We start from the raw sequence: 27,122 nt of genomic DNA, 5'->3' as shown, positions 1-27,122 counted from the left end.
TGTTCCTGTTTGAAGATACTATGTACCGAAGAAAAGCCATGTCCTTTAATCCTCATTCAATATTGCTGGGCAGGATCTTTTTTATTGTTTCCATGGAGATGTGAACCACCCAATTGTGGGTGGTAACTTTTGTTTAGATAGCTTCCGTGGAGATGTGTCTCCACACATTAAAGTTGGGGTTGCTTACTGGAGCCCTTTACTAGGGAATCGTTATGGAAAAAGCTGAGAACCAACAGAGTCCACATAGCCAGAGACCTCTGGAGATGTATAAAGAAAATGCTCCAGGGGATGCCATTGAAAAAACTTTGAGAGAAAGCCAGCAGATGTGGCCATGTGCTTTTCCAGCTAAATGAAAGACCTTGAACATCATCGGCTTTCTTGAACCAAGGTATCTTTCCTGGATCCTTAGTTTGCACATTTTATAGCCTTGCCTTAATTTGGACATTTTCATAGCCTTAGACCTGTGAACTTGCAACTTAATAAATTTCCTTTTAAAAAATCTGTTCCATTTCTCACATATTGCATTCCAGCAGCTTAAAAACTAAAACACTATGGTAAAATAAAACACCACAATTGATTGTATTCTTGTTCAATCAAAGAGTCTTATAGCCAAGGAAACCATCAGCACTGGTATTAAATCCATTCAATCACTGACAACTCGCCTCAATGAACACACCTCTGAAAAGTAACCAGTCAGTAACAGCTCATCCCATTTGAAAGTCCACTTATCACGAATGGATTCTATTCAAGGAGAATATGCTTCCAAAGACCAAACAATCTACAACAGTCTTGCTTGAGTGATTTGCTTCTAAATTAAATGTAAACTTACTCCCACCTCTGAAAGTTCACCAGTCACTGAACAGCAAATTTCCCCCAACCCTAACAAAGCTCAATCCTCAACCTTGCAGCAGGAACTGTGTCTGAGCAGCATAGTTGTCCATTTCTTCAGCAAGCAATAAAGTCAGCTTTATACATTTTCTTTCAAGTACTGAGTGTGGTCACATTCTTTGAAACACAAAAGAACTATGTAAGATAATATGTTAAGGTAGTAGCACAAGTATTTTTAGCCCCTTTTTACATAGGAGAAAACTAATGTTGCCAGGTTAAGTGAATTAACCAAAGGCACATAATATTTAACTTTTAATCCAGCATAATTCCCTAACTAACTAAATGATTTCTTGGTTAAGGTTTTTACAGGAGCTTAAAATGTATGCATTTCTAAAAACTATACACTGTGTAATTTAAAACCTACATAGAAGTGACTTCATTTCTTGGAATGGTTTTAGTTTCCTGTCAACATCTGCTATTTGAACAAAACACACCTAAGCATTTGAAGTAGAGCAAGTTTTGAGTTTATTTTCTTCAGCCAGAATCGTCTTTATTCGAATGGTTTGAATTTAGGTTGTCACTAGTTCTATAACCTAGCTTCCCACAGGTGTCCTTATCATATTAAAACAGTTACACAGAAACAACATAGTACATAAAGAACAAAGCCATTTATAAGGAGTATAACCATCTTCTTTGTCATTTAAGAAGTATTTTAAAAGAAATCGTAGATCCTGCCGTGACAGCAGTAACATACCTTGCTGATCATTTTCCACATTTGTAGTAAAAACAAAACTATTATAATGAGAAAGAAAACCAAGAAATATTAAACATAAATTATATTTAATTTTAAGATGATAAGTAATCATTTCCAGATTTTCAATACAAACAGATTATCATTTTAGATGTCGCTCAGACAAAATTAGTACATAGTTTGAATAATATATTAAAATATAATTTCAGTGGATATATATTACAGAAAAAATATTTTACTAAAATTTAATACATAGGAAAGATTTGTAATTGTTAGTAATTCTGAAAGATTTAAATAGCAGGTAATATGAAAATATTTACATACTTGATTTTATTTTCTATATCTTTCTTATGATAACAGAAAACTGGTCCATTCGTGTCTTCTGATGAGCACATAATTACCTTTCATTGTCTAGGATTATTTTTTTTCTGCCCCTTGTCTCTAGCTATCACATTAAGCACCCTTACAGAAGAGTGATTAATGAGTATAACCAGGAGATAGCTGATAATTCTGAGACCTTTACTTCTCTTTCATTAATCCTTCTCTAGAAAGTAAGCCTTCGTTGGCTGATTTCTCAGAATATTCATTCTCCATTTTGATAGCTGCCACACTCAGCTAATCCTTTACCTCCACAATCTGGCTTTATTATAAAAACTTACTCCTAGGTACTCTCTATCCAATTCAAGCTCTCTGGGCAAGCAACTAGAAAGGTCAGCGACTTGTCTGTCTTTTATTGCTTTATACAAAATGCCCAGCACAGTAGTTAGTTAGCACGTAGTAGGGGTCCAAAATACGTGTTGACAGAATGAAAGAAAAAAATCTGACTGGATCTTGCATTATCACCAGCATTTAATCTTCAGGATTAAAAACACACACACACACACACAAAACTAATTATTTCATTTCTTATCAATTTTCACTAGAGTTCCTAGACATAAAAGAACTGAGAACACACATATGGGCATCTGTTAATTCTTTGATCCTAAATACTTCCTTTTGGCCTGTAGAGCAAGCGTCTAAGTTATTATCGGATATAATAATTGAGGCTAAGAGAGATTGTGGGATAAGTCCCAGGTCATTTGGCTGGTTTTTGGCAAAGTAAGGTTTCCAGCAGTTTTAAGACTACAGAGCCTGTGATCTTTCTGAACCATGTGCAATCGATTTCAATCTGGTATTAATCATTACATAGGAATGAATCTCAGGCTTGGAGGAAGGATTCATTTAAATAGAATTTGCTACTAAGTGCTGTGGGTTTTCTCAATTAAATCAGTGAATTTTCCAAGGACCCTGTCATACATTAGATACTTAATAAAACTTGGGATGAGAAATAAATTATTTTGCCCCCCAAAGAAAATTTTATCTATGTTTAAGTTAGTTGAACTGGATTTAGTTTCTGTATATAACTGCCTATAAATCCAGCACATTGCAAGAAAAGTCTGTGGTGGAGAAAACTAGACCAGATGAGTAATCTGCGTACACTAACAGGAGGCCTGAAACCCCAGGATTTCTAGAGTCTAGACTTTTGTTCCTAGAAGATCATACCCTTTCCTGGGCCCCAGATTCCTGCTGTTAGCTGTGTTCTCTTGAACTTGCCCTATCATCGATTTTGCTCTCTGAATTGACTTGGTCTCTCAAGATTTAACCATGAACTTGAGGCAAACTGACAACCGCACTCCAGCTTCAACAGTAAATATTGAATACAGGACTAAATATTTATATTTATAATGTACATATGTATGATATATATTATGAACACATGTTATATCATCATATAAGTGCTACTTATATACAATTTCAATAACTAGAAATGTTGTTTAACTGAAACATAGACATGGGTTCAAACTGTGGCTTTGTTAGTTATTAGTTGAGGACCCTGGACGAGTTATGTAATTCTCTGAGCCTCAATTTCCTCTTCTATAAAATAAAGTTAATGGTATCTACTTTATGGGACTGTGGAGAGGCTTGAATGCAATAATATAGCATAGAATAGAAACTGCTAAATTAGTGTTGAATTTTAAAAAATCAGAAATTATCTATAATCAGGTTTAATACTCTTTCTGTATCTGTTTATACTAAAATTTCTCAGCAACGGATGTTTCCTGACTATTGAACTTTGACCTTATTTCTATAACCCTGCAAATTCCGATTTCTGTTGGTGCATTCACACTGTTATACTGTTTTAAATTTTAGTATTTAAGAAGCATGAAGGGAAGAATACAAGACTTGTATGCTTGTGTAGCATATTATTGATACATTTAAAGACTTTTACTCTGAAATTCCTTCACAGCACACACCTTATATATCAGGTTTCTACTAATGTTTCTCCCAAGAATGGTAAAATTTTAACAACTGACTTATGATAAATGACTTTGTTATTGACAAATTTCATAGGAATGAGAAGTAATTCCTAGCAAAGCAATTACTAAAAGGTTACCCTAGAAATTTTCTTACAAATTTTTGATCTCCCATCATTCAAAGAGCAAAAAGCTCATCTCCCTAAGGCAGTAGGAAAAACGGAAGAATATCAATCATGAAGTCAGGAAAAAATGAGATTGAATTCTTGTCTGTCTTTTATTAGCTTTATCACCCTGGGTAATTCCCCAACTTCATGGAGCCTCACCTATTTCTTCTTTTGTGAAATAGAAATAACTATAGTTGAATAATATGGTGATTGCAATATTAATAATAAGATTTAAAACATAAAGTTATTTTGCTTGTTTTTTGGAAATAATCTCTCTGCCTCTCTACCTTCTTTTCATTTTTTTTTCTCTTCATGTTCCAGTAAGGCTTGTTAGTTAACATGAAAGAGAGACTTCTCCTCATTTGTGTAAATCCACTATTTTGTGTGGTGGATTGAATTATGCGCCCCAATTTAGGCATGTTCTTAATTTTACTCAACATTCCTGTGGGTGTGAACCCATTGTTAAAAGGGCCTTTCTGAAGATGTTAGTTAAGGTGTGGCCACCTGAACCCCTGTGCAGCTTGAGCTGGAGTACTGGAGCCTTCTTAGGGTAAGGTCATAGGGAGAAGAAAGAAACCAGTGGGAACCAGAAGAGGGAGGAGACATCACTGTGTGATATGAGGTAGAGATGCTGTGTAAGGAAGCCCAAGGATTGAGACAAGTTGCACGCTCTTGCTTTTGTAGCCAGGAGGAAGCAAGCTGACTAGCCTCCAAAACTGTGAGTCAACAAGTTCCTGTTGTATTTGTCAGAGCAGCTTGGCAAACTAAGACACCCTATGACCACATCCTTGTTAAACAGATCTATCACCACAGTCACACTGCTTTAGTAGCAAAAGCAATACCATCGACTCCAGTCACCTTTGCAATGGGCAGGAGTAAGGAAACAACTGATACAAATAAATGGATCAAAGTCAGACATAATGCTTGGCGCATAAAGTGTGCTTTATAAATAATCTAAGTGTTTATGTATCTATTTTTATATTCAAGTCAATCACTTGACATGGAAAACATTTTAGGGTTTTTAACACATTAAGACACAGGAAATAATAAAAAGCTTGCTGGAATTTTACTGAAAATCTTCACTGAATAACAACCTGCAAACAGACTGTCCTAGGGATAGAGATACTGACACTTATTTGCCACGTGAAACTGTAGGCGCCCTTAAAACTTGTGCAACAAAATGTTAAAAACTAGTGTACATGTTTTGTCTTAGTTCTGGGGGAGGTATCAAAGTGAAGGAGAATAAAATAGATGTCAGAGCACACATTCAGGGAAGGCTAGAAGACATGAAATCACTTTGTTATCCTTAACTCACTATCCACATTGACTGTAAAAAAATAACCTGAAGATTGATTGGAGAGCGTTTGGAGGTTAAGTCTTCCCTGGGAGAACGCCATTGGTCCTTTCTTCCTCTCCTCATAGAGACAAGAGTGTGATATTCACCCTCATCTTAAGCTGAGTGGGTCAGGGTGGGGGTGGGGGATTAGCAAAATGCTTGAGAACTCAGTGTCCTGCAGAGTTCAGAAAATATTGGTGCAGGTAAATGACACTTGCCACAGGGAGTCTAAAAGAGGGAAAGGCTGTCTGTCTAGAGCATCTTTCCTGGAATCAGAGTAAAATGAAAGAATGTGGCCAAGGAGCATCTTTCTGGGTAGCCACAGATAAAAATCCATGGCAGGGAACCAGCCAGGCGCAGGCCTCATCAGCATCAAAGGAACCTTAGCACAAAGATTCTCAGGGGGAAATCTCCAAGGAAACCATAAAAGTCCCTCACAAGACAAAGTGCCAGCAATTACACTTGTGTCACGTAGAAGGCCTTGCAGCCAGATTAGAGCTATGCCAACTACATAACATTTTACTTTTTACCCCAATAGGCTAGTTACATTGCAATACTGTGTTTTGCTTGGGAGCATGTCATGAACTCTGTTTCTGCACTCACTTCCACCTGGTCGATTCTGGACCACGATATTTTGCCTAGGCAAATGAAAAGAATTGCCATAGGCACTGGGGAAGTTTTGTGAAGCATCCTCTTTTCCCTCATTCTGTTTTTTTTTTTTTTTTTTTGCCTAGGGCAGGCTCCGGGAATTGAACCCGGGTCTCTGGCATGGAGGCTAGACCTCTGCCACTGAGCCACTGTTGCACCGTGCCCCATTCTGTTTTAAGTGGACCCAGATTGAGATATATTCTTAACGCTGCTTCAGCTTCCACTCTGTTTTCAGTTCCAATTTGCTTTGAAAATGCCTCATTTCTAGACCACTGACACAACATATATCTATATTTGAATATGTAGGACAGAATTATGAATTTGGACCTTTTTATAACACTCACACCATCCACTTGGGTTAAACCACCTGATACAAGAAGTAAAATGGATTAGGATATAAAAATCTATTTAAAACCCAAGCACAAACAGCATGGGAGATTTTGGTTGTGGTTCTTTTGTGACATGATCTATTAGACAAGAACCAATTAAAAGCTAACCTTTTAAAAATATTTTAAGAAAATACATTCAGTTTTACCGAAACGATGTTGACATACTCTCCAAGGTGTAATATTTGTAGATTTTTAATCAAGGGTGCTTGTCACTGACTAAAAAAATTTCTTGCTTGTTTGTTTCTTTGCTTCTGGAGTAAAGGCTTTTGGAGTAAAGGCTCCATTAGGCATTACATATTAAATTATTATTGAGGAAATGCTTCATTCTAAAATGTTTTTTGGTGAAGCTAAATTAAGGCATTTATCTCAATAACTGAAAATCTAGGGCTGCACAGTACAGTCATCATTTTATAAGAAATATCTAAATTTTTCTTTTTGAATTTTACACATTTTGAGTGGAAATGCTCAATTTGTTATTTTAAAACATAAATATTAATTCAAAAGTTTAATCAAGACATTTAACTGCCTAAGTTATTTAAGTTGTATACATTATTTAATACTTACAACACATTTATTAAAAACACTATGAACTTTAACCGACAACAAACTGTTGTCATATTCTTCAAACTGTAATCATTATCATCATAAGAAAAAATATCTTCCTAAAACATGAATAATTGAAAAAAATAGAGTCTGATTCTCCTTATACCCTTTTTTGGGTGTGTGTAAATCAGGTCTATTTGGGAGCCACATGAAGTCTTTATAGATACCAAAAATCTATTTAAAATGGAGATTGATAAAATAGCAAAGCATATGAAGATAAAGAGAAGGAAAATGTGCAAATATTTGAAGATTTTATTATTATCACATAGTAACAATTCAATGGTTAATGCAATATCCTAATGAAATCTTATTATCAATATAGTTTACGCACCAAAGCACATGCACCCATTTTATTTCTTGCATAGATAATATTATAGACTTGACATAGGAAAATAAGGAATAAAGAAAATTGTAAGAAGGAAAACTCTTGCTGATTACAAGGGAAAAATAAAAACGTTCAGAAATGAAATAATCACAATAACAATAACAACAATAGACCCATCTCAAGCTAGATATTTGAATTCTTTCCTCAGGTTCTGAGCCTCTCCATGATTCTATAAGCAATATAGTTTCCATTTTTGATTGCAGTATTAGTTTTCTCTTGCTGCTGTGACCAACTTTATGGCTTAAAGCCATGCAATTTTATTATCTTCTAGCTCTAGAGGTCACAAGTCTAAAAATAAGACTTACAGGTCTAAAGCCAGGGCCATATGCCTTCTGGAGGCTTCTAAGGGAGAATCCCTTCTCATCCTGCTTCTAGAGGTGGCAGGGCATCATTAGCTCATGGACTTTCTCTGCCTACGGCATCACTCAGACCTCTGTTTCTGTTGTCACATCTCCTCTGACCTACTCTCTTACCTCCCTCCCTTCTAAGGAGTCTGGGATTACACCGGGGCAACTGGGAGAATGCAGGATAGTCTCCACATCTTAAGGTCCTTAACTAAATCCCTTTTTCCATGTAAGGCAGCATATACCCAGGATTTTGGGATTAGATTATACACAGTTGGTGGTGGTGGTGGGGGGGGGTAGGTGGCATTATCCTGCTTTTACCATATTTGCCAATGAGCAGAAAATACAATAACATATTGTAAATATTCAATCGGAGTTGTTTAACAAATGAATGAATGAACGATTTTTAAAAGTATTTTCTAAACACTTAATCATCCAATCATGTAATTTTGCTTAATGCCTCCAGAGGGAGACTGCGTCAGCTCAAATCCTGGCTCCATCAATTACTGGTTTTATTACTGTGGGTAAGTTATTTAAATTTCTCAAGCCTCAGTTTTCTCATCAGTAAAACACTGGTAATAAAGGACAAATGTGATAAGGATTATGTAAGGGATAAATGAATTAATATATGTAAAGTCCTTTAAAAGATTTAGCACATAGAAATATTATATGTGTTAACTCTGAGAGGTAGGATGCTAGAACCACATCACCTTGATAAATCAATTAAGTTCTTGGTGCCTTGTTTATTTTTTCCTCCTTAAAAAGAGGATAATAATAATAAATATAAATGTATAATATTTAGAAGGATTCTTGATGTAAAGTTACTACTGTATAAATATCGGCTATTATTAATTTTAAGACTACTAGTAGTAGTCTTAAAATACATATATATATATTATATATACATTTAGAGAAAAAATAAATCACCTATATTCTTGGCTTTGGCATATATCCTTTAATTTCCTAAGACTTTGTATATTATTGCAGTCCTACAAAGATATACACTTCTGAAAATTAACAACTTATATAACTATTTTCCAGTCTTTTAAAATTCTTGGTAAAATCAATTTTTTAAAACACTGAAAAGTCTTATATGAATGTGCCACCATATACTTATACTCTTCAAAACTTAGGTTGAAATCTCTTTTTCTCATTGCACAGTATGTGCTATGGAGCACTGCTTGTAATAAATTCTTGGATGTAGAATTACCATGTCAAAAGACCTGACGACCTATAATGGATTTAGTACCTACTGCCAGACTGTTCTTCAGAAATATTGCTACATTGTCACTCCATTGAACCTTTTTGAAGTCACCTAAATAGCAAACCTAAACAATAAAACAAAATTTTTTATGGAAAGCATGCATCAATCGCCCTCTGCAGAGAGTCCACAGATTAGAATAATTTATATTATCTTGTCTCTAACTTATGTGCTCCAGGTCTGCATACACAGCTTTATACACTGAATACCTAAATATCTCTTGGGAAGATCATTCCTTATACTCTCTCAAGGTCTATCTTTAGCTTTTAATAGAGCTAAAGTTTGTATATAACAATTTGATTTTTAATCTAATTTTCTTAGAATTTAATTCTTATTCCTTTGTTTCTTCATAATTTTTCTCAAATTTTAAGATGACTTTAAATCACTTATTAAATGTCTTCCTAGTATCTTTTGTTCTTTAATATTCTACATTAATTTTTGTTATATTTGAGATGCACAAATAACATGAAGACACATATTAATATATAATATAGGAAGTTATGAAACATAATAATAAACAACCATGAAATTACTACTGGACTCACAAATTAGAGTATTGCTAATATCTTGCTTATCTCTATGTCTTCCTTTCTTATCCCATTGCTACAGTTGGTCCCTCTCTGCCCCATAGCCACTAATTTAACTTCTAGGGTAGATCAACCTTGTGTGAAGCATGAAGATGATAAAATTTGGGGGGATTTCTGTTTAAAAAAAATGAATACCCAATTTGGGCAAAATCAAGAGCAGCTCATATGCACTAAAAATTGCCATGAAATACCTGTCCAAGAAAACTTCCCCAGCTGGATCCCAAATTTATCCATATTCACCAAACACCACCTAATATGACAAGGAATATGAAAAAGGGGAAGAAATATTGTTTAAAATATCTTAAATTTGAAAATTTTATAAAAATATAAGACCATATGACAGCACTGTATAATTTCCTCCTAGGAATTCATGCTATTGAAGAGCCCAGAAATTTGTTTCGTTAGTATTATGTTAAATCCACATGTGCTTGAATTTCTGATCCTTCCATTTATTTTAATTTTGATGAACATTTTGGATTATTTCCAGGTTTTTGCTTTAGCGAATATTCTTGTACATGTTGCCTAAGAGACACATGTAAATATAACTCTAGTATACATATCTAGAAGTGGAATTTCTAGATTTCTAAGGATCGCAAAGGTTCAGCTTTAAAACACAATACAAATATGTTTCAAAAATGGTTGCATCAGTTTATATAACTATCATTTATAGATTAGTATTTCTATTAATTCACAACTTAGTAATATTTTATTACTCAATATATTTTATTTAAAATAACACTTCACGGTGATATTTGCATTTTCCTTATTACTAATGAGATTGACAGTCTCTGCATATGATACTTATTATTCTTATTCTCTTTTCTGGAAGTACATAATAAGATACTGTGTAAATATTTTTATTGGGTTATTTATTCTTTTGATTTGTAAGTGGCCTTATATTTTGAATAACAGATGTCAGTCATATATATATATATACATACATCCACATACATCACATATGAATATACACATATATAATGTGTATATTACAATACATATATATAATAAATATATATTCACATTATTATAGTGCTTGATCAAATCTTCTTATTGTGGTCAAATTCAATAATTTTTAAAGATAAATATTTTTCCAACCCCCCAAATCACATACATACTCTGCTTTTCTTCCTGTAACTTTTAAAAATTTGACTTCATATGTAAATTTTTAATCCATCAGAAATAGACTTTTGCTTCAAGCTTCCATCTGGACACTTTTTCCAGAACTACTTTTTGAATGGCCTGTCTTCTTTTATCTTCTGCCGTATCAAGATTTCTATTCATGTCGTGGTATGTTTATAATCTCTTTACTCTTTACTGTAGCTGATTGGTTATTCTTTATATCCTTGAACCCACACTACTCTACTTAATAATAAATTTTGTTGTCTCGGAGGACAAGATCCCTCAACTTCTTCAGTAATACCTTGAATATTTTTGAGTCTCCGCTTTTCAAAAAATGCTGATAACCTTTATAGTTAACAAGTCTGCTGGTTAATTTCTATAAGATTATCTTCATCTGGTAGATAACTAGATAGAGATAAAGATATAACTTGGAATGTGTACATAAATTTGAGAAGAATAGTCATATTTATGATACTGAGTTTCCTTAACTGCTATATTAGTGTATCTTTCCAACCGTAAAGATCATACATATTTTTTGTTAGTTATATTCTTAGGTACCTTACATTTTATTAACATTGCAACATATCTTTTAATAGTTTTTTTTGGATTTTGAGAACAGCTGCAGTTGAATTTTTTTATGTTCTTATGGCCAGCCACTTTTTAAAATCTCTTATTTCCATATTTCTTCTGTGTATTTGATTTCATCTTCCCATCCTCTAGCAATAAAATAAATATGATGTTTTATATAAGTATTTATGGGCTTTATCTTAAGAAGACCTTCATAATGTCTGTTCCAAAATATTAATAGTCATAGAAAGCAAATTTTATTACATTTATTTGAAAGTATTTGATACAAATGTAATAATTCTCTTTTTTTTTTAAGTAACTTCTTTTTTTCTTCAGTGTGTCAGTCTTCATTAAGTCATTCATTCACTATCCCTGCCTGGGACTCAATTCTTGCTTTCCTTTACTGATTCAATTATTTGTTTAACTTATGGTTTTAATGGCTTACTTTTATATTTGCTTAATAATTTTGTTTAAATTTAATCTGTTGAATTATTTTATAAATCTGCTTCTTTTTTGCGAATATCGTACACAAGTCTCTTATCTATTTCAAATATTTCTATTTTTGTTTTGTGCTCTGAGATAGTTTTCCCATGCCCTTCTTGAGCTATTCACTTATTTGCAATGACTTGACTCTTTTTGAGCTAATCTTTTGAAATTTTGAAGTTATAAAGCTTTTTGGTGCTATAACAGCCGTTTCTTATTCATTTTTGTTAAAGCTTTCTTACAAGGATAAATTAATTAGGCCAACTTTTAATCTTGCATTTGCCACAGTGGAAAGCAGAAGGCACTGGAACTGTATTTAAAACCTTCCAATAAATCAGTATTGCAAAGAATTCTACATCCAACAAAAGCACCATGTATCATTCAGGAGAACGGCAAACATCTTTGGACATGCAAAGAGTCAAGGTATAATCTCTCTGTGTACCTTCCATGAGGAAATCATGTGAGGACACTAACCAAATAGCAAGCGAGTCAGAACAGAAATTGCCAGAGTGAATAATGAAGACAGTAGGAGACAGGAATTTTACAAATATCCATTTTCAAATCTAAGTACATGGTATTAATGTAAATGGATTTTTTTTGTGAATATAAATGCTAAGTAGGGATTCCTGAATCAAAACTTAACAGTTTAGGACGGGCTGCAGTGGCTCAGCAGGCAGAGTTCTCACCTGCCATGCCAGAGACTTGGGTTTGATTCCTGGTGCCTGCCCACGCAAAAAAAAAAATACTTAACAGTTTAGGGTTCACAGGTGGTTCAGTGGTAGATTGCTCACCTTTCATGCATGTGACCCAGGTTCGATTCCCGGACTATGCACCCCCCCCCCCCAAAAAAAAGTTAACAGTTTAAATTATAAATTAAGAATTTTTAACTTTGTGAGCAAAAACCAGTGCTGAAAGAAGACAAGTTGAAATTGTTTGGAAATAAAAACATTGGACAGGCTTTATCTTCTGCAGGGTGAGAGAGGAAAGGATGAGAAAATACATCCTCTTGAAAAGGGAGTAATTTGTAAGTTAATTTCAAATACTAACATAGAAATGTTGTCAAATATACAAGTAGCATATTTGTAACTATCATGGACAGAGAGAAAACATATTCTACACTGCCCGCCCCCACCTGCCCAACTGAGGACTCCATCCAAAAATGGGTTGCAAATGCATCTGCTGGTCACACACTTGTAAAAGGCAGAAAACCAGTCCTCTTTGATTATAAAGCTTCTCTGAACATGACTAAATCAGTTCTTTGATCTGTCAGTCTCTTTCTGGGAGAATGAAAGTGATATGAGGGAATCTGAAAAACAGAATAAACTCTGTGTCTGAGGAAATTTTCAATTCACGACTTCCAATAAAACAAACTGCCGAGCAGATTATTTCCAATTCCATAGATATTATTTATTCCTCACCCCATAGATACTATTAAGTCTAATATTAGCATTTCCACATACACAATATAGTCTCCTGATAAGTGCAAAAACTACAGTTTTTAGAAGGAAAAGCATAACAGTTAACTGAGAGTAAAGGGCCATTGGTTATTAGGTTACTGATGTGATCATTTGGAAAAGCAACTAGGTTATCTTTAAAAATTGGACATGGCTTTTAGTCTTGAAATCTTTTTTTAAATAACATTAACACTCTTTTAGACTATCAGAAATTCAGATTCTTTGTAATGAGTTTAAACATTTTGATGACATGTTTAGTTTGAAGGTGAGTTAACCATCTGAATAAATACAGATCATTTTAAGTTCTATATGCATCTCTTTTTTTTTGGGTAAAGATGATGAAGATGGGTGAAGATAACAAATATTCTACGTATTCTGAGGGCTCTTGATTTACTCTACCTCTTCATTTCTTGCATAATTCCTCAAAGTATTATATCCACCAAAGCCAGAAGAACATACATCACTTGCCTAAGACCATGAAAGTGACATAAGAGAATGAACTCAGATAAGCCTCTCTCCAATACTGTCACATTACTTTCTCAGTTATGTGCACTATCTTCACACATACCATTTTAGCTTTCCAGAAATTATTAATGAGTATACAGTGATGCTCTCAATATACTCTTTCCTTTGACAAGAATCATTTTCAGGCTGATTGCTGTTGAAAATTAAAAAACAAACAAACAAAAAAACCTAAGAACACTCAATGATGGTTTCACCAGGATACTTGATAAGGTTGGAGAAAATATTAAAAAAATAGAAGAGAAATCTTAATAAATTTCTCAGAATATAACTCAGAGATAAGGAGAAAAATACATGAAAGAAAAGTTAAGGGATAAAACTGATAGATCGAGAAGATCTAATATGTATCCAGAATTCTAGAAGAGGAGACTGGAGAGAACATAGCACAGGTAATATTTGCCAAGATGAAGGCTGAAATTTTTTTTACAACTGATGAAAGTCAAACACAACCAGGTTGTGGACACAAAACCTATCAAAAGTAGGAAATACAAAGAATAAACCTGTATCAGGATCCTCTGTAGTGACTCTGCATACTACTATCAACAAACTGCTGAAAAGCAGTAGGGAAAATATCTCTACCTGTCTGACAGCTAGACTGAAAGCAGATATTTTTGGTATCAATAATAGAAACTAAGACAGTACAATACTGTCATGGTCAGGTTCATGTGTCAACTTGGTCAGGTGGTAGGATCTGTTTGTCTGGTTGGGCAAGTGCTTGCCTGCCTGCTGCGATGAAGACATTTCATAGAATTAAATCATGATCACGTCGGCTGCATCCACAGCTGATTCCATTTGTAATCAACCAAGGGGAGTGTCATGTGCAATGAGTGATGCTTAATCTAATCACTGGAAGGCTTTTAAGGAGGATTCAGAAGAGACAGGTTCTTTCTGCTTCGGCCAGTGAGCCTCTCCTGTGGAGTTCATCCAGACCCTCCAGTGGAATTGTCGACTTCACAGCCTGCCCTGCGGATTTTGGTCTCTATGTTCCCACGGTTCTGTGAGACACTTTCATAAATTTTAAATTTATGGATATTTCCTGTTGATTCTGTTTCTCTAGAGAACCCTAACTAATACAAATATCATCTCCAAAGTTTTAGAGAAAATAACCAATTTTAATATCAATTGAAACTGAGAGAGTTTACCACCAAAGGGCCATAAATATTAAAGAAAGTATGAGAAGAAGAAAACGGATGTCCTGATGACTTCTGACTGCAACACATCATGCTGAGGAAAAAAAGGTGGTTAGCCCTTGTATAAAGCACATCTAACAACCTGACTTATGTGGGTTAAAAAATAGTTTTGAACTGCAGAACCACAATAGCTTGTCAGTCAGGGGGAGTTGATTTGCATTCATTTATTATTATAAGATTCTTGTACTGTTCCAGAGGGAGGTTAAGATATACTTTATCCTTAGACTTTATAACCTATATATATGGTAAAATTCTGTGGGTAAAAAAAAATCAGCATATAAAGGAGTCAGGCATTTTTATAGTGTGAATTGATATAATGTGTGGTAAGAATTTTTCTCAAAGTGCTTTCAGGATTTAAAAATTCTTCTTAGACACTAATCCCTTGGTGGATATTACTCAATATATACTGAGAGGAAGAGTCTTCCTAATTTCCCACAGGATAGGAGCCTGTACCCAGCTAATCCTGGAAAGATGGGGGCACTGAAATTGGAGTGACCAAAGTGAACTGCAGCTACTTCTCCTGCTCAGTTCTTGTTTATGTGAGAGAGTGAAGATTTGGGACGTGACTGAAACTGATTGCAAATATACAGGCTATATACTTCCTAAGTACTTTCTATTAATTCAGGAACATACCCCTTGCAAAGCCCATTTCATATGAGATTTAATGGAACGTCCTAAAAATTGCTTGCAGCAATTCCTACAGCCAAGGTTAAATGGTAAATCAGAGGCAGGGCTTTGAAATCTGCCTCAAAATGAAGTATTCCTGCTTTCTCACTGAGATATTATGAATCATCTGCTTAAAATATCCTTAGATGCAATGACAAGACATTACACATGAGAATAAATGTCAAAGGAATTGGCATCTTATACTCATGTTTTTAGTTATTTCCTCTGAAACGATCCTGTCTGTTTTGGACAATGGAGCATCATTTTAATTTTGACAAGGGATTATCTGTGGTGTACCGATATTCCTGCGAAATAATATTTAATGAGAATCAACATGCTTACTGTGTTACTCGAATTTCCGTTTAAATGCAAACCACTGTCAAAGAGAGGTGAAGAAGCCCCACTGCTATGATCACTGGATGGCCCTGGGGATCCTGCAAGCAAAATGAGAAGTAGTCATTCTAAATGCAGCTCAACAACAATTCACATTGTGCTTAAAAAAGAATGAACTTAAATTCTACCCAAACATAAAGAAGTCAACTACTGCAAGGTGCCTACCCAGCTCTCAAAAATGTTGATGGTTGGGTTACAAACGATGGCTCTTCACCTTTCTTCTGTTTCATGTGGCTGATTATTAATTATCTTACTTTAAATAGAAAAAGCAGGGCAGAGGCAGGGTACTATTAGAATGACCCATCTCACCACAAAGGCTGCTATCAGGATTCAGGGAGCCAGCAGTGTGACGATACATGCTTTCTAAACCATGACACCCGTGGTTAAACATGATTAGTAGCTATGGCGTTTGGAGCTGCATGTACTTCAGAAAACACGTCCTTAAATCAAATCCATTCCCATGGATGTGAACCCATTGTAAGTAGGACCTTTTGATGAGGTTACTCAGTTAAGGTGTGGCCAACGCCATTCAGGATGCGTCTTTATTCTACTACTAGATTCCTTCATGAACAGAATGAATACAGAATAAGAGAGGAAAGCTATGGAAGCAAGAAGCTGAAAGTAATGAAACCCAGAAATAAGGGAGGACCAGTAGACACCATCATGTGCTTTGCCATGTTGCAGAGAGGCCAGGGATTGCCAGCAGCTGGTCTTTGAGAAGAAAGCATTGCCTTATGCTTTGATTTCCACATTTTCTTGGCCTCAACACCATAAGCTAATAAATTTCCATTGTTCAAGTCAAATTATGTCATGGTATTTGCTTTAAGCAGCTTAGGAAATGAAAACACTAGTGTAAACTGTCAGTTATGGGCTCATTTTAGGACTTTTTATAGTTATACTTTCTGTCACTAGCATGAGCTTTGGCCCAGTATTCTAAAAATTATTCTGGATTTAGTGATTGCAATTTTTAAATGATTTATTATTTAACATTTTATTATTATCATCTTTGCTGCATGAATTGCTTTAGAGAAAATTTAAAGATAAATTAGATAAGTATGTAGGCTATGATATTTAAAAACAAAATAAAAGTAGAGATGTAGAAGGGAGCAGAAGTCAGCAGACTTGAAATACTGGTTCTAGATCCTCTCTACTGAGGATCTAAAATGACTTTCTGATCTTAGACTAATCACCTAACTTTTGTGGGTTACAGTTTTCTTTTCTATAAGTAAAGAGAGAGACTGGTCTAAATAAACTCTATAGTATCACTTCTGAGTAGAAATACAGCCAAATGATTAGACCACATATTGGATGAGCCATGCAGGTACAAGTTCCAAGATCTGCTGGTCATTGTCTCTCTGTAATGACCTTTGCCTCTGGCTCTTTAATTCATTTGCTCTACTATGACCACGGAGACAATAATGGGGAAGTGGCATAGATTATTTTTTCACTCTACTTCTTCCAAACTGTGAGAAATAAGTGTTCCAGAAATTCATAAATTTTGAAGCAGAAAAAGTTGAGGGCAGAAAGAGCATCAATATATATTTAATCCTACTTTATTTCAGGGACTTTGCTAGGCAGCTTTAATATTAAATAATTAAATAATCACCTTGCAAGGCACGTGTTACTAATTTTGTTTAATATATGTGAACTTAAAACTTTAAAGAGGTCAAGACGCTTTCCCAATGCTCATAATCAACGAGAAGGGTTAATAAAATTAAAATTCTGGTCTGGATCCAGAACCTATGTCCCTTTGTGGCTTTATCTTTAGTTAAGCCATGAGGGAAAGGGCTCACTGGTGTGTGTCTATGTGTGTGTATAGGTATCTGCATATGTATGTATGTGTGTTTCTGTGTGTGTACCATATCTTAAAAAATGGTTACAACTTAAAATCCTTCTCAATGGAATAACAGATACTCAAATCACAAAATCATGAAATCCAGAACTGATATAGGAATTTATCCATTATGAGCTATGGAGTTGGACTCAGATGGCCTGGATTTGAGCTGGTATAGTCTTGCTAATTGTGCAATTCTGGGCATGTCAGTCATCCATGCAAGGTTTAGTTTTCACAGAAACACAATGGGCACTACTGCCCACCTCAGAGAACCACTCTGTTACTAAAAGAAACAATCTATAGAATGCTTAATAATATGCCTGATACCTATAAATTACTTACTGAATATTTTAAAACATACTCAAATATCATTTCAAGGAACCAATATTCCCATTTGTTGGTGCACAGAAAAAGCCCTCACTTAGACCTAGCGGCAAAAACAAACCCTTCTAGCTCTATTGATTGAGCGAGAAGGGAAGAAAGATGTGAAAGAAGTTATCACCAAGTAAATAACCAAGAGTGATGAAAGGAAAAAAAAAAAAAAAGATGAGCACTAAAAATAAATGCACTGGAGGCTTCCAATGGACTTCAGAAGCTTTACACAGCATCAGGGGCTGCCACAGGCAGTGAGGAAGGGAGGTGGCAGCTGCTTGCTAATTGCCAAGAAAGAATTGAAAAGTGTAGCCCTAACAAAGCTAAGGACAGTTTTTCTTCTGAATATGACAGATAAGCAAGGCTTTTATTCAGTAGCCCAATACCCACTCACTGTTTCGCTTTGGCTGATCACTCATTGCTTTTTTGACCCAACTGGCAATTTCAGAGATGTTCTAGTTTGCTAGCTGCCGGAATGTAACACACCAGAGACAGATTGGCTTTTAATAAAAGGGGATTTATTTCATTACTTCTTCAGAGGAAAAGCAGCCAGCTTTCATCTGAAGTTCCTTCTTACATGGGAAGGCTCAGAGTAATCTCTGCTGGCCTTCTCTCCAGACCTCTGGGTTCTAACAACTTTCCCCAGGGTGATTTCTTTCTGCATCTCCACAGGCCTGGGCTGAGCTGCGAGTGCTGAGATGAGGTATGCTGAGCTGCTTGGATTGTACTAAGTTGAGCTCTCTCATTTAAGCACCAGCCAAGTAACTCAAACATCATTCATTGCAGCAGGCACACCTCCTAGCCGACTGCAGATGTAATCCGCAACAGATGAGGTTCGCATACCGTTGGCTCATGTCCACAGCAACAGAACTAGGCACATCCACTGGCCAAGGCAACAGCTGAATCTGACTACCACAAAAAATAAGCCAGTAACCCATCCCACAACACTATCAATATGGAGGATGGAAAGGGCCTCAGATTGGTCCTGTGTTGCATAGGTGAACATCCTGGACCAATCATAATGGCCAAACTGGGACATGGGCTCATTTTTTTTTTCCTCTTGCTGGAAAATTTTCAAAACCAACTTGAACCCAGTACTAGTCAATTATTAGGAAAAAATTCATATGAAACAGAGGTCTCAAACTGGCAAGGAAAAAGCTGTATCTAGCCAACAAATCTGTTTTGTTTTACAAAAAATGAAGACAGTTCACTTCTGTCTTTTCCTTGAAAACTTAGAAGATCTAACACTACTCAGTTAAAATTGCCAAATGATACAGTGGGAAAATGCTCACCTTCCATGTGGGAGATCCGGGTTCAACTCCTGGACCATGCACCCCCCCAAAAATTACCAAATGATAATAAATGTCTGCAGCAGAGCATTGTTGACTGTCACCTTTGGAAGAGACAGCTGTTTCCTAGATCCATAACCCTGATTCTCTGCATCATGTTCAACCTGATCTATAGTCATTGATGTAGCTTGCCTTTACCCTATAGGAATTTCATTTTCTCAGGCCTACAGATAAGCAATGTTGATAAAATGCAGGTATAGAAAACATAAACATGCATTTGTCACATTATCATTGTCAACACCATCTTAAGTTATAATTTATTGAGGACTAAACTAAAAAACTGCATGTATTATTTGACTCACTAATAACAAAAATAAATCCTGTGAAGTAGGGATTATCTATTATTATTATCTCTGTTTCATAGATAAGGAAAATTAGTGGGATTTGGGCAAAATACATTTGGATGTCTCAGTTTTCTCTTCCGAAAACAGGTAATAGTACCAAAAACTCAAAGGACTGTTTGAAAGATAATATTTAAAGTCTTAACATTCAAAGCACCTAACACAGTGTAGGTAAAGTAGGTATTCAATAAATATAATCTGAAGCTTCTATAGCTATTCAAGAAAATTAAGAAATTCCTAGATCTTCATAAGGATAATGATTTAACAAGGAAGAGTAAAAGTTTTCTTGCCTTTTTCATCATTCTAAGAAAAATTACCTGGAGCAAAGCTATATTCTTTTATTGTGCCTTCTCCTCCTAGCCCTCAATTTTTTGGGGGGCAGGGGGCGGGTATAAGAGTTGGCAATTCCTACATGTGATTTAATGTTGTAAAATCTCAGCTTCTATGATAATATGACACAAAGCCAAATACTTGAAAGCTGCCGTACTGATTGTGTAAAGTTTCCATGATAAGAGAAACAGAAGTTTAGGCATTATAGTAAAAGAGACCTTCTATATCCCTGAGCCAAAAATGCAGTCCTTTAATTAGATCCTCTGAGAACTTGAAAAGAGGAAAGAACTACTCAGAATAGCATTAGTAGCTGGATTTGTCACCAACTAGCCATAAATTATAACAGCTTCATGCATTTGCACCTGGAATGTCTTGTCACTTAATCTCTTTCATGATTAAAATGAAGATCCAATGACATCACATACATAAAGTCATACCATGACTTGTAAATATATTTCAAATATTTCAATTATAAAGGAATGGACATGATGGGCATTTTTATGTCAGCATTTCCCAGTGTAAACAGGTACATATTATGGCCTGGGGAATAAGGGCAGGGGCACTCCAGGCAGACTTCTCACATCTAACCCCATCTCTGCAAGTTTAAGCAAGTTTATAAACTTCTCTGGCATCAATTTTCTTATCTTCAAAATGAGGGTAATAATATTTGTGAGAATTTAACATGTTTGTGAAATAGTTCGTAACAAATTTCTACATGCACATTAATATGCTGAAGGGATCTGGGAATTCTGTGAGAAATAAGAACTGTTTAATTTTGTTTAAACAGTAGTTAGTAATTTCATTTGACCACTGAACATTCTTTTTTTTTTTTTTTTTCACTTAATACTAAATACCAAACTTTACTTTAGAATATCTTTCCATCATTTTCGGTTGCACAGTATTGTTTTCAGAATAGCAACCTTAAGTCTGGTTTTTTTTTTTTTTTTTTTTTTTTTTTTGGCATTTATATGTACATTTTATTACATTATCTCTTTGCATTCCTTTCTCAATGCCTTTTGCTTTACCTCCAGAACCAGCTTATCAGTTATTTGAGAGCAAAATCTGAATGCTTCCAACTCTCTGCACTTTCCAAAAATTCTAAGGGCAATGCTATAGCTACATGCAACACATGCCAAATGGTACCAAGTATTCGGTCATACAAATAAATGAACGAATTTTAATTTGATGGTCATTTAGAGGCTCTAGATTTCTGTCATTTTATTTCTCATGAATATTTTTTTCACCTAGACCCAAAAGGAAAATTTTGAACTCTGTATATCTTTCTTCTGTTTGTCATCAATAAATATCCATTGTTTAGATAGAAAAGATCAGCGCCATCATTAATGATAAAAAGACGGTGTCAAAAACAAGTAGACTATCAGAAAATATATAACACAAATAGTTTACAATCAATATTTATAAGAACATTTAGCCTAAAAAATGAACAATCATCTGTATCAAAACCATATTTACTGCCCTTATACATTAGGGATAGGAACATAAAATGGTGCACGTGCTGAGGGATATAGTCTGGCAATTCCCCCAAAACTGAAACACCACTGAATTGTACATTTTAAAGTGGTTAAAATGGGAAATTTTAGGTTGTCTATATGTTACCAGAATTTTTTTAAAAACTTAGAACTGTACCACCCTGTGAACCTCATATAAACTACTGATTACACTTAATACTATAAAATGTAATAATATTTTATTAATTGTAAAAAAAAAGTACCACATTAATGCAAAGTGTCAAGAACAGGAAAATTCTGAGTGTGTGTGTAGGGTATATGGGAGCTCTTCTTTCTGCACAATTTTTTTATGCTCTTACAATTTCTCCAAAACAAACAAACAAAATGGAATTACATATGATCCACCAATTCTACCCTAGGTACATACCCAGTAGAATTAAAAACATATGTCAACACAAAAAACTGAAAACAAATGTTCATAGCAGCATAACATGTTATAGACTAATATGTTAATATATTATAAACCTACAAAATAGGTTTGTATCAGTGCTATTCAAAAGAGCCCAAACCTGGAAATAACTCAAGATTGTTTATCAGAGGATGAATAAACAAAATGCAGGAGATACATACAATGGGCTATCATTTAGCCATAAAAAGGAGTAAGTACTGTTACATGCTAAAACATGGATGAACTTTGAAAAAATTATGCTAAATGAAAAAAACCAGATACAAAAGGTTACATTTTCTATAGCTCCAATGATATGAAATGTCAACAATAAGCAATCCGTAGAAATGATAAGAAGATTATTGATGGCTAGGGCATGGGAGAAGGGGGTGAAACTGGACTACCTTCAAATATGTATGTTTCTTTTTGGGGTGATGGAACTATTCTGAAATGAAGTAGTGGTAAGGGTTGAATACACAATGAATATATACTAAAAACCACTGAAGTGTACACCTTAAAATGGCAAACTTTATATTATGTGAATTATATCTAAAAAAAAAACACAACAGGGGTCTGAATCTCTGCAAAACCAAAACAAAACAAAATTAAGATGACTCAATCTTAATGGCTATTTGTCTTTTTTAATATAATTTTATATGTTGAAAGTTGGTATTTTCCTTATAAATATGTTATGATATTTTCTTATACTGTTAATCGCTGTTATTGGGTAGATTATTGTATCACAAAAAACAACAAAACAAATGGGAATCACTCAGACAAAAGTAATTTTGTCTTCCCCCAAATATATATTTTGTCTGAATTTATGATGGATTTATGGGCACTGTGCTTAAAACTTTATGCCTACTAAGATTTTAACACTTTCAGATGATTAAAAAATAAAATAAAAGGGTACTTGAAATTTATAGAATTAAAAGAGAACTCAACATCCCTGGCAAGTATGAAGCTGAAGGATACAGTTCTAATGTGATTTAAATGCCAGATTATTGCAAAATTTCCACCTCCTTTTGTATTGTGTACATCGTTAAAGACATGCTGACCTTGTCAATGCAGATATAGCTAGAGTTATCAGAACTCTGCACAGCATATCAGCAATAAAACGGACAAAGGTTATAGGTCAATGACAACAGATTTAACCACGGAGTTCACAAATTTTGAATGGAGCCCATGGTCACAAAGTTAGGATATGCATCTCTTAACAAAAATGGCAACCAGTACCACTGGCTTCCAGTTGTATAATTTCAAGAACCATTCCATCGGGAGAAGGAAATGTGATTTACCTCTCATAGAGATTCTAGCTAATGATTCATGATTTAAATCTTCAGTGTAGGGCATTTCTTTCCTTTGATACTGGTTTATTACTTTTTAAAAATTGTGTTGCTTCACCAGCATTAGGGAAAACTGTCCTAGAAACCTCACCCATCTATTTCCCTTTTCCCCAAAGGCACCTTACTCATAAGATAAATTAGCAAAGACCCTAATATAGATTTCATCAATGTCATTGTGTGCACATCCCGTTTTCAGTTCATACGCTTGTTGTTCCAATGTTATAAATTATTCATTACTTTTCTTCTATGCATGCTGATACGTATACAACAGATAAACAGATAGATTGATAGAGTGATAGCCACTCAAACAGCCTAGTAGAAGAATGCTGTAAATTTACCACCTTACAGTTATACAATGCCAAATAATATACAATGAAAATCAACATTCAACATTTACTGACACTAGAGCCTTTAAATTCTACTTAATAGGATCACTTTGAAACCTTGATAAATATTGCGCTTATACAATCTTTTTTTTTAATAAATCTGTGACTGGAGACATCTAATAACTTTGTATGATTAATACCTCACAATCATTTTTCTTTAAGTGTTCATTCTGAGATTTAAAATTGAAAGGCTATATTGTCTAGCCCTTCTTCACTGTCAAAGTAATAAGATGTCCACCCTGAGAGGTTAAAACTTTCTCTATTTATATTTTTTTGTACTAAACCTCATTACACCCAAACTTCAAATTTCTTCTTTCACCTCTGTCAACTATGTTTCATCTTCTCTCTATTCAAACTGCTCAAATCTATTTAGTAGGTCCCTTCATTGGTCTCTAAGAATTTTGTATAATTGATGATGAGGTAGAGAATGCGTGGAGAATTTGATATTACCTTTTGCCTGCAAATATAAAATGCACTATCGCCTCATTTTTTATATATGTATCCTTCTCTTTTTAATCCACTGTCTTTAAAAAAAAATCTATCATGTACCTAATCTTATTTTTATCCTTTTCAATCTTAATTGTTACATGTTTCTGCATATGGGAATATTAGTATTGCTGATACTAATATTAGTATTAGCAAGTCCTCTCAGGTGCTCTCATCTGAACCCATTGTTTAAGTGTGTGTACCTTGATGTATCCTTAATACCAGTAAATATGACCCTTCCTGGTTGACTCTCAGAACTTGAGATATCTTTTAACACATCTACTATTTTTCTGGATAAAAAGAACTATTTCTCAAATTCCCATGGGATGCGCCACAGTGCTATGCATATTCTTTATTTCTGTTTCAACTTCTGATCTCATTTTTAATATTTCCCACTTTCTAGTACTTTTGAAATACTTAATCTTACTGCATGTACAACCCCAAAATAGTACTCTTCTTTTTATCCTAGAATCCACTGGGTATTCTCATTAATTGCTAATATTTTTCTGCCTAGTAGAGGTATTGGTCTTTTCAAAAGGTAGAATTTGCAGTGAGTTTTATTGACACCTTTTCATAGTAATGGGAATAATATCAATTTTTCTAAGAATAGTGAAAAGCATAGCTATTCCACTGTGGTCTGATAGGGAAAAAAAAAGAGTAACTGAAATTGATTTTCTCTGGATTAGTCAGGAACATGAAAGTAGAACTAATACTATGATTTTAATGCACCTTTTTTTTTCCACATGTGAACCCTACTCCAATCTACTAAGTAGATTCAGCAACTCATTTGTCAAGTTCTACAGTGTTAGAATCATGGACAGATTATAAGATCCTTGTGAGCTTGGACTTTCTATTAAAGCTCGTTCTTTGATTGCCAACAATAGTTCCCGACAAAGAACAGGCCTTCAATCTATACTGTGATGTAGCAGATTGAGTTACGTACCCCCCCTTTCAAAATAAAAGTTCAGATAGAAAGAATATGCATCGCACTGTGGTACATTTTTTGGTAATCTGAGAAATAGGAATGTCAGTCCAGAAAGACATTTCAAAGTTCTGACAGCCAACGAGGAAAGCCCACGCTTACTAGTGTTGAATATACATCAGGGTATGCACACTTAAGCAATGGGTTCTTGTGAGGGCATCTGAGAGGAACTGGGGGTGGAAGCAATACTAATTAATTGTGCTGGTTTGAAAGGATGTACGTACCCTAGAAAGGGCATGTTTTAATCCTAATCCTATTTTGTAAAGGCAACCATTTCTTCTAATCCTTATTCAGTACTGTATGTTTGAAACTGTAATTAGATCATCTCCTTGGAGATGAGATTCAGGGTCTTGATGTGATCTTGATGTGATCATGGGTGATCAAGAGTGGCTGTTAAACTGGATTAGGTAGAGACGTGTCTCCACCCATTTCGGTGGGTCTTGATTAGTTTCTGGAGTCCCATAAAAGAAGGAACATTTTGGAGAATGTGAGCAATTCAGACAGAGCAGAGCAGAATGACACAGCCACGAAAAGCAGAGTCCACCAGCCAGTGACCTTTGGAGATGAAGAAGGAAAATGCCTCCCGGGGAACTTCATGAAACAGGAAGCCAGGAGAAGCAGCTAGCAGATGATGCCATGTTCGTCAGGTGCTCTTCCAGATGAGAGAGGAACCCTGACTGTTTGTCATGTGCCTTCTCACTTAAGAGAGAAACCCTGAACTTCATCAGTCTTCTTGACCAAGGTATCTTTCCCTGAATGTCTTTGATTGGACATTTCTATAGACTTGCTGTAATTGGGACATTTTCTTGGCCTTAGAACTGTAAACTAGCAACTTATTAAATTCCCCTCTTTAAAAGCCATTCCATTTCTGGTATATTGCATTCTGGCAACTAGCAAACTAGAACATTCATCTTAACTCACTTTCCTGTGAGGGTGACCTTTGGAAAACGTTATTTTTAGTTAAACTACGACCAACTGAATCAGGATGGATGTGTGTGTGTGTGTGTGTGTGTGTGTGCGTGTGTGTGTGTGTGTGAGTATGCTGTATGGCAGGGTCACATTTCATTATTTTTCCATGTGAGTATCCTGTTATTTGCAGTACCATTTGTTGAATTTTTTGTTTCTTTGTTTGCTTTTGGGGAAGCGCATGAACCAGGAATCGAACCCGGGTCTCTTGCATGACAGGCGAGAATTCTACCACTGACCTACCCTTGCACCCCTCAATTAGGATGGATTTTAATCTTATTACTGGATGCTTTGTGAAAAGAAAGCCACTGAGAAAAGCCAGAAGCTGTTAGTCAACAGAACCCAGAGGAGAAAGAGGAAATTGCCATGTGATGGGATGCCAAGGAACCCAGGATTGCCAGCCAGCCAAAATTCTGCCAATCCTGGGAGAAAGAAGCAAGCTTTCTAGCTTCTGAAATCACATGCCAGTGAATTCTTGCTGTTAAGCCAACCCATACTGATAATGGAATATTTTACAAAAGATGATAGCTGGATAAAATAATTAAAAGCAACAGCGACTTTCCTTAAAGTGTTTTATACATAGTGGTTTATAACTACAAACTAGACCATAATTCAAGTACAACAGAGAATTACAAGTTTTGTATCAAAATATGGTAGGCATGTCAGAGTACAGATTTAATTATTTTCCTTTTTACTTAAACTTTTTCTTTTTAAGGTACACAAATAGGTATTTTAAATAAAACTTCGTTTCCATATATGTATATTAATATATATATAATCATGGTAAATTTATTTTAAAGAGGACGTATACAGTGAATAACTCAACAAA

At 34.9% G+C, this 27,122-nt stretch overlaps 1 protein-coding gene across 16 annotated transcripts in view; it reads right to left on the bottom strand.

The window, feature by feature from the left end:
- SNTG2 (syntrophin gamma 2) overlaps positions 1-27,122 on the bottom strand; it is a 484,887-nt gene that overhangs the window by 196,401 nt on the left and 261,364 nt on the right. For all 16 annotated transcript variants that reach the window (XM_077153049.1, XM_077153052.1, XM_077153057.1 and 13 more), the window contains one exon: positions 15,937-16,028. In XM_077153049.1, the coding sequence (XP_077009164.1) occupies positions 15,937-16,028 (92 nt within the window). The remainder of the gene's footprint in view (positions 1-15,936; positions 16,029-27,122) is intronic.

Source organism: Tamandua tetradactyla, chromosome 3, assembly GCF_023851605.1.
Source record: "Tamandua tetradactyla isolate mTamTet1 chromosome 3, mTamTet1.pri, whole genome shotgun sequence".
NCBI lineage: Eukaryota > Metazoa > Chordata > Mammalia > Pilosa > Myrmecophagidae > Tamandua > Tamandua tetradactyla.
Note: the sequence above shows the minus strand (reverse complement) of the source record. Positions and strands in the feature narration are given on the sequence as shown.